Below are 13,362 nucleotides of genomic sequence, written 5' to 3' on the forward strand. Positions count from 1 at the left end.
ATATTCTTCCTCCTAAACAGTTATTACTCCACTGCAACAAATTTTTGTGATTTTTCTAAGACTTTCAATTCTGTTAATCATAATATTCTAATCAACAAATTGCAGTACTACGGTTTCAGGAGAACACCTCTCGCATGGTTTAAGTCACACCTTAACAACAGAAGTCAGCTTGTATAGGTTGATGAAACGATGCCTTCTTGCAAGCCAATCGAATGGGGAGTGCCCCAGGGCTCAGTACTAGGCCCTTGTTTCTTCTGTTCATAAACGACATCGTCCATCTAGACATCAGTGGTAAAATATGTCAGTTTCTCTTGGAGCAAGCATACTGATCTCACGGCACTTTAAAGGACCATATCTAGTGACCGAACCACCCTTAAATCTTGTTGCAATGCTAAACTTCTATGTTTCAACGTTTCTAAAACGAAAGTTTTATCATATAAATACATTGCTGCCTTTCTTATTAAATAACACCATCATTGACATCGTTGTATCTGTAAAATTCTTAGGGCTTGCTTCCCTTCTGGGGTACGTTTGGTGCCACTCTATTTGAGCGAATCTTCGAACCACCAAAGAGTTGTTAGATAATAATTCGGACTAAACAGCAGAGTTCACTGCAGGGACTTGTTTAAAAGATTAAAAATTCTGACTTTTCCTTCCTTATTCTTCATTGAAACTGTTTGTCCAATTCGTAAGCCCGCTTCTCCCATTTCAGATCGTTGCACGACTATCCATTTAGAACGCGGAGCACGACCTTTACCTACCTACACCATGTTCAGAATTAGTTAAGGGATAAATATTTTACAATGCAAAAAAATGCACAATCACTTGCCAATTGAAATCAAATCGATATCAAATTTGTTGTATTTCCTTTTTATAGCCATCAATGATCAATCCCTTGTCGATTACTAGTTTTTTTACAATTTCTTGGGTCATCCCATTGGAAAATCCAACAGAACGAGAACCTTTCTCTTCTCTAGGGTTGTCTGAAAAGTTAGGTTAGGTTAGGTAGACAAAAAGCAAAATATTTTTGAAACGAGAGAGCTAGGAGCATTTGATGTGTATTTTTAGTTTTTCCAGAGGACACAGAGGGCCGGAAATAAAAAATATTTTCTAATTTGAATTTGCAACCACTGTTTTGATTAATATCTTTTTCTCGAATCAACGAGAAAATTGGGGGTTTAGATTTTCAGAACGAGCATTGAAAATCCCGATTCATATATTTTTTTAATTTTTCGGAATATTTGGCTGCTAACTTGATGGAGCTGGTTATCATTACATTATTAAGTAGTGCGCCAGCAAAGTAGGCAACAACGCATAACTAGACAACGGATGGACGGATTGGGTGGCGGCAGCCCTCAGATTGTGTCTTAAGGTCCAAGTACCAAATGGCATCTAATATTCATTAAGTGTAAGGTTGGTTAAAGCTTTTTTTCTCGATACGCATAAATTTAAAAAACGTGATTTTTTGTTTACATAAAAATATCTATTACAAAATTAAATTTCTTATCTTGTTTCATAATCCCGTGTTTGTGAATAATCTTTAGATACAAATACTGTTAAAAATATTTGGAATACATGACATTATTGCATTTATAAACTACGAGGTGTGTGAGAAAAGTGATTAAACTGATTTTTCATTTATAAAACCTCCGATTTTTTTTCAAATAACAATGTTTTTCACTTCGAAGTAATCAGGCAGCTATACATCATTATAGTCGTTGTACCCACTCTTTGTAAATCCTGAATAGTATGGTTTGCTTGCTTTAAAACCAGAATGTATTTTAAAATCAAAAATTCATCCAAAGAGTTATGACCATTACCGCAAGTTTAATACCATACTTTATCTCCACCTAACAGAATAGATACTTATACCCACTGTTTAAAGTAACAAGCTGTTAAAGTTCAAACAGCGGTTTGAATCATAATCGCTGGCACCGTATTTTATGCCTTTCAAGTTAAAGTTATGTCATTGCATGGGGAAATTTTGTAAAATTTGAATGAATTCGAATATATTTCAAGGTTATATATACAAGCAGTTTTTACGTGTGATTTTTTTCTATTTTAAGAGTTTCTTGTGATATTCAATGAAAAAATACATCTAATTAATATCATCGCAAAATTCAAAAGCTTTATCGAAAACAAAGAAACGACAAACATACAAATCAAGATATATAGGAAAGTCGAAATTATTAGAAATTGGATATCTGGCATATGCAATTATGAGCTATTTTTTATAGTATAGTATAGTGTATAAATAGCTATGAATTTCGTGAACGTTCGGCTTCTGGCAGGTTCCTTTTAAGTCTCCGACAGTAATCTTCTAGCATTTCTGGACTTTTTCCCCTTGATAGCGTAAGAAATGTTCTGATAAAACCTTTGGCCTTGTTCGTGTCTCACATTACCCAAATTCTCGGAGAAGAAATCCAGATGAGAATGCAGAATATGTATTTCTAAAGACATATTACATCCCAAAGCTTTGCATGAAATTATAAGCTCATTAATTAAGTATATGTCATTTTTCGATTTATGATTTTTGGACAGCAACCAGGCGACTTTTTCTAGATCATTCAGCTTTCCTTCATTCAAAGTTTGTATCCTTCAATATTTCCCATATTTGTGGACCAAAAAATATTCCCTCGTTAATTTTTGCCTCACTCAGTTTGGTAAATTTCTTTTTCAGGTATAAGTATGCACTGCCTTCTTTAGGCAGAGGTTTTACAAATTTTTCATCAGGCTCAGCTTTGTAATTTTTAATATTCTTCTGCCCTGGAGTAAGTGATCCACGCTTGGGCCATACTTTCTTTGTGTAGGGAATTTTCTGTCTCTGCTGTCCCATTTGCAAATGAAACAGCAAAAATTTCTGTAACTAAGTTGTAGCCCAAGCAAAAGAGCAATGACTTTGAAATCTCCACAAATTTTCCAAACATGTTCACTGTATTTAATTTTTTCAAGAACTAACTCCATCTTTTCGTAAGTCTTTTTCATATCAGAATCGGCACTGAAGGTAATTTACTTTCCTTGTAAAGCAACACTGCTTTCAAGCTAGTTCTTAAGTTGTCAATGATCAATGATGTAGGAAATAAGAAATTTTCGTACCAAGAGAAAGTAAATTCCAGTCATTTGATCTATGCCCCAAAAGCTCAGATTGTTTTAGACACATTCAAATCACGTACTAAATCGTTTAAATCACTTTGTATCAATAAATGCGTTTCTTATAAAGTTTAATTTCTTGAGAGATCGTATCGGGTTGACTATGAACAAATTTTGGACTAGAAACAGAATTCTGACTTTCTGCTTAATTTGGAGGTTTTGGTACAGGCAATTCGGCACTATGTAGGATAGGTCTGTTAGCCGATGACAAGTTTGGGTACTGGATAGGTGTGTTTGGACTTAGTTGCGATGCCTTTGGTTCCATCCAAATTATTGTACACCAAAAAGGCAAATGTCTAGATTCTTGTTAAGCCCAACCTAATAGGATTCTCATACACGTTACACAACATATATGTGGAACCCAGGATTTATCTTGGTGGTGCTCAGAAAAACGAAAACAGTCTAAATAGCTCTCAATTAATGGCGTAAATTTCCGACGCTAAGATGTAAATGTTAATTCTCCCCACCGCAATCGTTATACAGTCGCCCAATTTAAGTTATTAACGTAAATGACGTTAGAAAATAATATATAGCTGCACTGAAAAAAGGGTATGACTGGAACAAAATAATATTTTTTTTAAAGAGGGTCCAGTGTCCGTTGTATTATACACTCTCCTGGAAAATTCCATGTCTACAATTCAGAAAATCTTCATATATGTCTTCTACAGCTTTTACTGCTACCATTTTATGAATTCTTTCAACACAGTAAATCAAAAGAATGTCTTGTTACTTATGAGAGTAGAGATAACAATAGAAACTGTTTAATTAAATATTAAATCAGTTAAATTCTCCGATTTCAGTACACATAATCATTATGTATGATAGCCAAGCAGTAATTAGAGCTCTAAGCTTCAATATCCTAAAATCTAAACTAGTTTGAGAATTCCTGACCAAGCTAAACGAGCTAGGCAATATAAGGATTCATTCCGGGATACGAAACGAAATAGCTGACAGTCTTACAAAATAAGGGGCAAACAAACCATAAATAGAACCTGTAACCTTCTCTGGTATCAGCGACACAACAATACAAAAAGCATTAGACAAGAAGGTAGATAGGGATGAAACCAAATACTGAGTCCTATCGGGGCACTATCTCCACAATGGACATCTGAAGACGCTACATTTAGCAGATAATGCGGCGTGAAGATTCTGTTACAGGACGAAACCTCTATCCTCATTCTGTCGAAGTGTGATACACTATAGAACTCCAGAGAACTACACCTGGGAGTCTGGGAGAAGGTGAAATAGAAGAAAGAGAACATAATGGGTCGTGGTGTACATACAACGGAATATATAAGAATCGAGAAATAGAACAGAGTAGAGCGCCAGCAGGAAGACTCTTTGGAAATATCGAAGATATCTTTTTGACAAAGTGACAAAGAAATAAAAGATAAAAACATAAATTTTTAAGTTTTAAGTAGTTACACATATACTTAATTTTTTGGCAGAAACACGAACCACAAGACAGAGATTTAAGTATATTAGAGCGTGGAGATGAGATATCTGATAAAGATAAAACAAGATTTTACAGGTTAACAAATAATACATATAGGAAAAATCTAGGAACGATATCTATGGATACTAAAATACAAAAAGCGCCGCTAAGATCATTTGGGCATATTATAAAAATGTGGAACGGGGAAAAAAATTGGTTAGAAGAATATACGAAGCAACAAAAAAATCAAAAAGGAAGACCAAGAAAAATATGGAATGAGGAAGTTAAGATAGCGGAAAAAGAAACATTGAATGGAGTGAGATAAAACGGAAAGTGATGGATAGAAAAGATTTAAGGAGAACCTGGTGGCATTGCTACAATTAGGATTAAGCAGGCAAAAAAAGACCAGAAAGGAATACCAAGAAAAACATGGAATGAGGAAGTTAAGATAGCCGAAAAAGAAAGATTGAATGGATGAGGATAAAACGGAGAGTGAGGGATAGAAAAGATTTTAGGAGAACCTGGTGGTATTGCTACAATTAGGATTAAGCAGGTAATTGATTAACTAAGTACATAAAAACTTTTATTCAATACTTGTTTTTGTAAATTGGTATCGAAATAATACACAATACATTTAAAACTTCAATCGATTTATGTAGCTAAATAACCTCCATCGATAGGTAAACAACTCCCAGTAATCATACTAGCTTTATCACTCAACAAATAAGTAACAGCATCAACTACCTCATGTACTTCTCCGAATCGTCTCAATGGGATTTTCTGTAGCATAGGCTCTGCTACAGCCGGATCAGACCAACCAAGTTTACCCATGTCTGTCATAATGACTGTTGGATTAACAGCATTAACTCTAATTTTTTTCGGTCCATATTCTAAAGCGGCAGCTCTTGTAAAAGCATCGACTGCTCCTTTAGTAGCACAATAAACAGTGTGGTTATTTAAACCGGCTAATGAAGCTTGAGAAGAAATGTTAACAATAGCACCGGGTACGTTACGACATACTAGATTTTGGACTACAATTTTCGTTACATTTATCAACGCTTTCACGTTAATAGCAAATAATTTATCAACATCTTCTTCTTGGACTTCCGTTAATGGACCCAAAATCGCTAAGCCGGCGTTGTTTACGAGAAGATCTATCGGTCCAACGTTACTTAACGTTTTCTCGGTTAGTTGCCAGTCCGATAGATCTATTGTGATCGTTTTAATAGACGGTAGCTCTTTTTTTAGAGATAATAGAAGGTCTTCGTTTCTTGCTACTGCTATAACATTAGCACGACACTTGACAAGTTGTTTAACAATATCTCTACCGATTCCTTGACTCGCACCAGTGACTAAAGCGGTTTTTCCTTCAAAATTAATCTCCATTTTATTGTAAAATCACTGACACAGAATGACAACTCTCCGCGATATTGAAACATTCACATTGGGGATAGCATATAACAGTTCATTATGGCTGTCTTCAAGGTTAAACGATAAGGTTATTAGTGCGGTAAAGTAATTTTTAGTACCATAGGTGGGTATTAGATGAATTTCAGACAGGATAAAATATATTTCAGATAGAACGACGTGATTATTTTCATTTGAAAAATGACGTTAATCCGAGACAGATGAAGGGTGTACGTTTTGAAATTGTGACGTTTTATTATGATCACGTTTTTTTTTTTTCAATTCAATTAACCCATTAGTGTCGTAGGGGTCGTTAATAACAACCAGACTAAAAATGTGTCCATTAGGCAGTGTCATTTTATTATAGTATTTATAAAAATAATTTGTGGTTATTATTTAGTTTAGGTTGTATACTCCCGATTTCCTTGTAATTTTAGTATGTTATACAGTTTTTTATGCTGAAAAAGAAGATATATATGTTGGGCGCGGAAAACATTCCTTCACATTGTTTTTAAGGTTTGAACATTGGACAATGTACACTATCTTGAATAGTTAATATTTTGCGAATACTTAATGTTGGAGATGATTAGGGGCGGGGGAGGGGTCTGATAAAAATTTAGACTATCTTTTAACACTACCTCCCCCCTTGCCCCCAATCCTCTCCAACATTAAATATAATTAGTTACGACTAATGTAATGACACAAATCAATTTCCAATAATAATCATTTATTAACACGTATAAATAATCATCAATTTCTATTGAATACATTCGTGACAAAATACTGACGATAATGAGATCTAGTTCTTCCGTAAAGAGGTACGAGTATGTTATAACGAATATCTCGCCAAAGTCGCTCAATATTTTAAGTATGAACCTAGCCTAACCTAACCTAACTTAACCTATCCTAAACTATCCTAACCTAACCTAACGCGCGCGTATGCAACCTAAACTTAAGTTTAGGTTTTTATATAAGTTTTTATAATATGCAATGATATTGGAAGAACTATATGTCTGTCTAGAAGAACGTATTTGCTTTATCAAATTCTTATTCACGCGCGAATAGCAAAAGCATACACTTGTTTCTAGGCGATGTTAATTTGCAACGTAAATATAAAAAGAAAGAATATCTTCGAACTATTTTTGATGAATAGCTTTCTTGTTATTAGTTGGATTATATTTATATCTTTCTTAGGTGTTTTCGTGGATATTTGTCTTCATTTCATTTGATTTGAGTAGAGTATACGTGAATGATGAACCGTTTTGTACGCTGCGTGTGTAACGAATCCTTGGCTTCTGTCGAACTATTCACAACTCTGATTTTTCTAGAAATAGGCCACTTTCAGTTGCTGAACTGTTAAAGGAAGCCGAATATTTGAACATGGATGCTTTTCAAATTACCAAGGAGTTATGTACGAGTATAAACCAAAAGGTTTATACATAACCCTCCTTGAAGATTATGGCGAAAATATTGTGAAAGAATGAATAAATTTATCAAGGACGAAAAAAAAAACAAAAAAAGACCATAAAAAGTAGAAGTCTTGGAGAATGTGTAGTGATAAAATTTTCTGATATTTTTGACAAAAATATCCTGGTACACGTTTTTCATATATTTTAATAACTTTTTTACCTTGGCAAAAATGATGTATGAATTTATCCAGATATATTTCGGAGCAACAGGAACAGTCAGGGAAAACAAAATTATGAAATGTAAATTAAAAATTTGTAAGGGGAAATTTTAATAATGCAGTTGATAAGGACTATGGTAACGATGGTTTGAAATCAAAAGATAACAGTTTCATAACCATATTGTTAAATAAGTATGTTGCTGAGCACAGAAAAAGTGTAGACTTTCGGTCAAAGGCAAAATGAAAGTAGATGTGGTCCAACCGCTACACTACGGTTGAAAAGTTTTTACCGACCCCATAATCCTTTCATTAAATTTCAAAATAATACACTGCAGTGCTAACCTAGGTATTTGCTGCATTAAAATCAATGTGAATGCTTTCACATCACTCCAGAATGTTTTTAGGATCGGTGATCTGTTATTGCCTACGAATTTGGGTGTTAGCCGAGTTTATTAGGGCGGTTGAATTAAACTAGTGTGCTATCGTCGACGAAACTACAGATCGAGTTTGGGGATCGTTGATGTATACGGGAAAGCGAGTAGATGACAAGATGCATCCTTGGGGAGCATCAGCGTTAACCTCAAACTTTTCTGACGTGTGTCCATCTTCGACAGCGGTCCTAGATGGGTCGATCGTTGAGAAAGCTACTAAGCCAGTCGATAAGTGAGGACAACAAACCGTACGATCTTAATTGATTTATAAAGTTGGTATCCCAAACTCTGTCGAAGGCCTTTGATACGTCCAGTGAGATTGCTCGGGACTCTCCATATTTCTCTATAGTTTCAGTCCATACGTTGGTGATATAGATCAGGAGATCCCTAGTTGATCTATGTTTACGAAAGCCGTATTGGTGGTCGTTGATGAAGTTAGCCGACTCAAGATTTGCTGTTTAACGACTTTCTCTATTACCTTGGCAATGGCTAAGAGTAAAACAATCGGACAGTTGTTGTTAAGAATCGTCTGGTAAAGGTTGAACCTGAGCAAGTTTCTGATCTGCTGGGAAGTTATCTTATTTGTATAATAGGGAAAAGAGTTTGCGTAACGGACTTGTTAGTTCAGCTGCGCATTTTTTCAATACGATTGAAGGTATTCCATCAGGGCCAGTTGCTTAATATATTTCTGGCATCTCATAACCAACTCCAGGCAGGCTGGGTTGTAGATTCCCTCAAGAATCAATAGTTGAATTTGAAGCAAACATGATGGCACACTTCATCTGCAAGTATCAATCTTCTATTAACAACAGAGGAAAATTAACCTAGTTGAAGAAAAAAAGGCATTCAATGATGTAAGACTCGATATAGATCAGAAGGACATTCGATGCATTGGAAACTTATACTGGAAGCACACATCACAACCAAAAATAGATAATAAGGTAACTAAGCCAATTATTGTTAAGTTCTTAATACTGCCACCCGAGACAAAATCCTGACGTCATAACTCTTGCGGCCAGTGTACGTACTAAACCATTCCTAGGAATGAAATCGATTAACTGAAGTACCAGAAAAATGCCCAGTCTGTGCAGAGCGTCAAAACCGTGGATACTTCATATTGTCTGCCTGTATTATAAAAATCTCGTTGTTTGTTGTATGTTGTGTCGACTATAACAGTAAAATAAAAGGTGAAAAAATTACACAAGGTAAGTTATTAGGTATACCCACTATTTGTTGTTGTAGTGTTGTTATGTTTAAAATAAAGGTGTCTCTTGAAATCGTTAGTTGTTTAGTAGATTCAAAAATGCCTAGTATTGCCATCCTTGGGTAGACCAAATATTAGTTACCTGTAAATATCTTGGGAAACTAATGATTATTGCTACTTGCCCTTAGCTAAACGTAATAACTTGTTGTTTTTACAGATGACAAAGCAGAGTGGCTGGAGGAAAATCTTAAAGAAGCGTTGGAACCCATAAAGAATGGATTAAGTATCACCAAAGCTTCGCAAATGTTTAATATTCCTTGAACATCTTTGGGGCTACATCACAGAAAAAATAATGAAAGGAAACGTCTTGGCAGGCGTAGTATTTTAACAGAAGAGCAAGAGAATGATTTAGTAAATAGAGTTCATCGGCTGGTAGAAAACGGGCTGCCATCAACGCCTAATATAGTGAGAAGAAGTGTATTTTCTTACGCCACGGCGCGTAATATTCCTAATCCATTTTCACTGACATCACAACTAGCAGGCAGAAAATGGCTCAAGTTATTTTTCAAGAGACATCCTGAAGTTGTTAAACGTAAGGCACAGCAAATGAACCCGGCTAGGGCTCCCCTTCATGATGACTCCTACACAGAAAGTGACAACGAACCACTAATCAAATTCATTTCTGCTTCTACAGGGGACATTACGGAGGAAGAAGTACCTTGTGATGATTCGGATATGTCGTTCAAAGACATGGGTTTTTTAGTTACTTCTGAAATAATAGTTACAAAGAAAGCCTGCTATTAATTCAAGGGCCCAAGAAGCAACGAGAAAAATATCACACATCCAAAATCTGCTCCAGAAAAAATCGCACAAGCAAAATCTGCTCCAAAAAAATCGTCGCATGTGGTTGAGTCTTGGTTCTGTTTCCTATGCATAACATACAGGCAAATCGATATGAGGTTGTGTTCTCGATGTAACAGATATGTCCACGAAAAATGTGTCGGTTTGACTAAGGCTGACAAAGAAATCTTTATTTGTCCAGATTGTTGAGACTTGATGTTTTTTATAAGAATGTAACTATTTGTTTTGTTTTTTATCAGAATCTATTTTGTACCTGAGTTTTGTTTTTTATAAGAATCCTTTTTTTTTATTTTGTACCTGAGTAGCATTTACGTTACCATTAAGTGTAAATTTAACTAAAGTTTAGTTGGTTATTTTGCTTATTTCAGTGTTTTTAGTGGTGTTCCTAATATTGCCACCACATGGCAATTTTTGGGCTGTATGTTCCAAATATTGCCATTTTGTAATATTTTCAAAAAATGGTATAATAAAAATGTTTATTGAAATTACAAATATGTGGTCCTTCCCTATTAGAGGACATGCTGTACAATGCTCTTCATAACGTACAGGCTGATCTAAATAAAAATGTTGAGATAAAAAATAAAAATTTCTTAAGGTGGTAATAATTGGCTTAGGTACCTTATGTCCAATACCATAAAAATGAAAAAGGCGATAAGACAAAGATATGTGCTATCTCCACTCCTGTTTAATTTATATTTTTTCAGGATAGTCCAAAGGACCTTGAGATGGGAGTTAAGGTTCATAGAGTGTGGATTAACAAGTGATCTACAAAGTAGGAGAACATAGCAAACAATGGGTTTGAATATAAACACAAAAAAATCAAAATTTACACATCTAGAAACCGCAATTTATATGAAAATTCCAACATAAGATTAACTCGAGGTCTTAGAAAGGTAAATTTAAGTTTATATGGCTTTCTGAAGACTAGATAGGAGACAAAGAAATTTATTGCCACATCGACAAGCATTTCTGAAACTTTTTCACTTGTTTCGAATTTGACCTTAATCTACGATTAAATGCTTCAAGTGTGGTCGGTGGTTCTCTGTGGTGTGGAAGCTTGGACATTGAAAAAAGATGAAATCAATTATTAATCGACTTTAGTAATGTGGATACATAGCAGAATCCTCTAAGATCAGCTAGACTAACTGAAGAGAGATTCTAAGACGTGTTAATAAACAACGAGAACTCTTTGAAATTATCAAAATAGCATACTTAGGGCATATAATTCAAAATATAAAATATCAATTCCTGCAACAATAAGTTGGGGACAAAGTTCAAAGTCGGAAAGGAATCGGAAGAAAGAAAATGTCTTGGCTGCGAAAAATCTAACAATGGACAGGCCTACACGGCCATTATCTCAGGAAGGCTAACAGATATCGAACCATGGATAAGTTTGTTCGATAAATCTCATCAAGATCTATCTGTGTGTGAAAAGTAATGATGATTGACTCATTCGCAGAAGAGTTTCTGTGGAAAAAGTATGCAAATGTACTATTTTCACGAAAAATCAATAGATAAAATGAAAATTTAGTAATTTTTGTAAGATTAGGTTGGGTTAGGATAGGTTAGGTTTAATAAAAATGATGTATTCGCATACTTTTTCCACAGAAACTCTTTGGCGCATGCGTCAATCATCATGACTTTTGACACATAGATAGATCTTGATGAGATCTATCGAACAAAATTTATCTATGGTTCGATATCTTTTAGCCTTTCTGAGATAATGGCCACTTTCGGTATCTCCGGAAGTAAATGTTTCCGCATAAAATAGTTTTGACCAGTAAAAACAGTTTTAACGGAATGGGTTTATGCAAACTAATATTCCCTTGTGAAAACTAGAATTAACTGAAAACGGATTTAAACTGTAACAGACACATACGTTAAATTAAAGCATTAAAATTAAATTTATTTTGGTTATGGATTCCACTGATTGATACGCCTATGGATAATCTGGCATTATACTGTTATTTATAGACTGTTTATATGCTCCATTATGTAATATTAATATTCCAATGAAATATTATCGCTTTATAGTTTGATCTTTATAATTTCATAGTTTAAATAATACGTGTTTTCAAAGCAATACGTATAATTTATTGTTTTTAACCCAACATTTTATAATTCTACTAGATAATTTTATTCCATAACGCAACATGCAATAATTTAAACTCTCCTAGATAATTTTGTTCCGTAAGACATTTGGATTAATCAGCTGTTACTTTCAAATATAAGTTAATAATTTTTAGGTATATTTATTAAATAAACTGAAATAATTTATAATAGATCAACAGCAATTCCCCAACATATTTTCATCCCAAAATCCTTGATGTGGTTCTTCGAATCTTGGTGAAAACGTCCCCCTTGTTCGTCACTTATACTTCCTAAGTTTTCAAGAAAAAAAAAATAGAAATTTCATTATTCAAACACAATGAATGCCAGAAAAACTGATTACCTTTTTAACATAGAGTCCATTTTTTTAACGATTCTTTTCACTTTACTTCGTTGTTTGTTTGTTTATGAGTGAATTAGCTGCTATCTCTCCACACAATTTTGATTTGAAAGCTGGTGGAGCTAGGCACCTCAAATCCTATTATTATTAAAAATGTCTTTATTTTCTGATTTAAGTCCCTAATTAGATTTCATCTAATAGATTTACAAATAAATACGTTTGCCGACGTTCTGGCAATACGTAGATGACATGTGTACCTCTGGATGCAATCTTTCAAATATCCCTGAAAAGCAGCTGAAAAACAGGGTTTTAAATATCGATCGGGAAGAAGACAACATGGCTGACGTTGATTATAATTCGTATTAATATGAGGAAATTTTAATTTACGACGACTTTGGTATTAATTAAATTTGGAAAGATTTTTCAACCAAACTATGTGATTAGTGAGCCATTCAGTAGCCTACACCCACTGTCTTGGATATCTCCTGCGCGATTTGGACACAACCTGTAATAACAGTAATATATTGTTACGAGCTCGCCCACGATATCGACCGTGAAGCCTGCCCTGTTCGATTATGATAGAAAAGTCTATATTTGGCGAATGCGACGGTTTTTGTTTTCACATGTTATTATCACAGCGGTGATTTACTTATATTGTTTTCTTTGAGGTGCTCAAAGAATCCAATCACCGAGCACAGCCTTTTTTTAATAATTTTCAGTGGAATACTCACGCTTATAACTTCCGAAAATTGTATTTGATGAGATACATTCTGTTGTTCAGTTGTAACTAATTCTAAA

At 34.5% G+C, this 13,362-nt stretch overlaps 1 protein-coding gene across 1 annotated transcript; it reads right to left on the reverse strand.

The window, feature by feature from the left end:
• Positions 1-4,918: 4,918 nt before the first annotated feature.
• Positions 4,919-6,061, reverse strand: LOC130446795 (L-xylulose reductase-like). Its single transcript, XM_056783264.1, has one exon. The coding sequence runs from the start codon at positions 5,969-5,971 to the stop codon at positions 5,237-5,239; it is 735 nt and encodes a 244-aa protein (XP_056639242.1). The 5' UTR covers positions 5,972-6,061; the 3' UTR covers positions 4,919-5,236.
• Positions 6,062-13,362: the final 7,301 nt, after the last annotated feature.

Source organism: Diorhabda sublineata, chromosome 7 (assembly GCF_026230105.1).
Source record: "Diorhabda sublineata isolate icDioSubl1.1 chromosome 7, icDioSubl1.1, whole genome shotgun sequence".
Lineage (NCBI taxonomy): Eukaryota > Metazoa > Arthropoda > Insecta > Coleoptera > Chrysomelidae > Diorhabda > Diorhabda sublineata.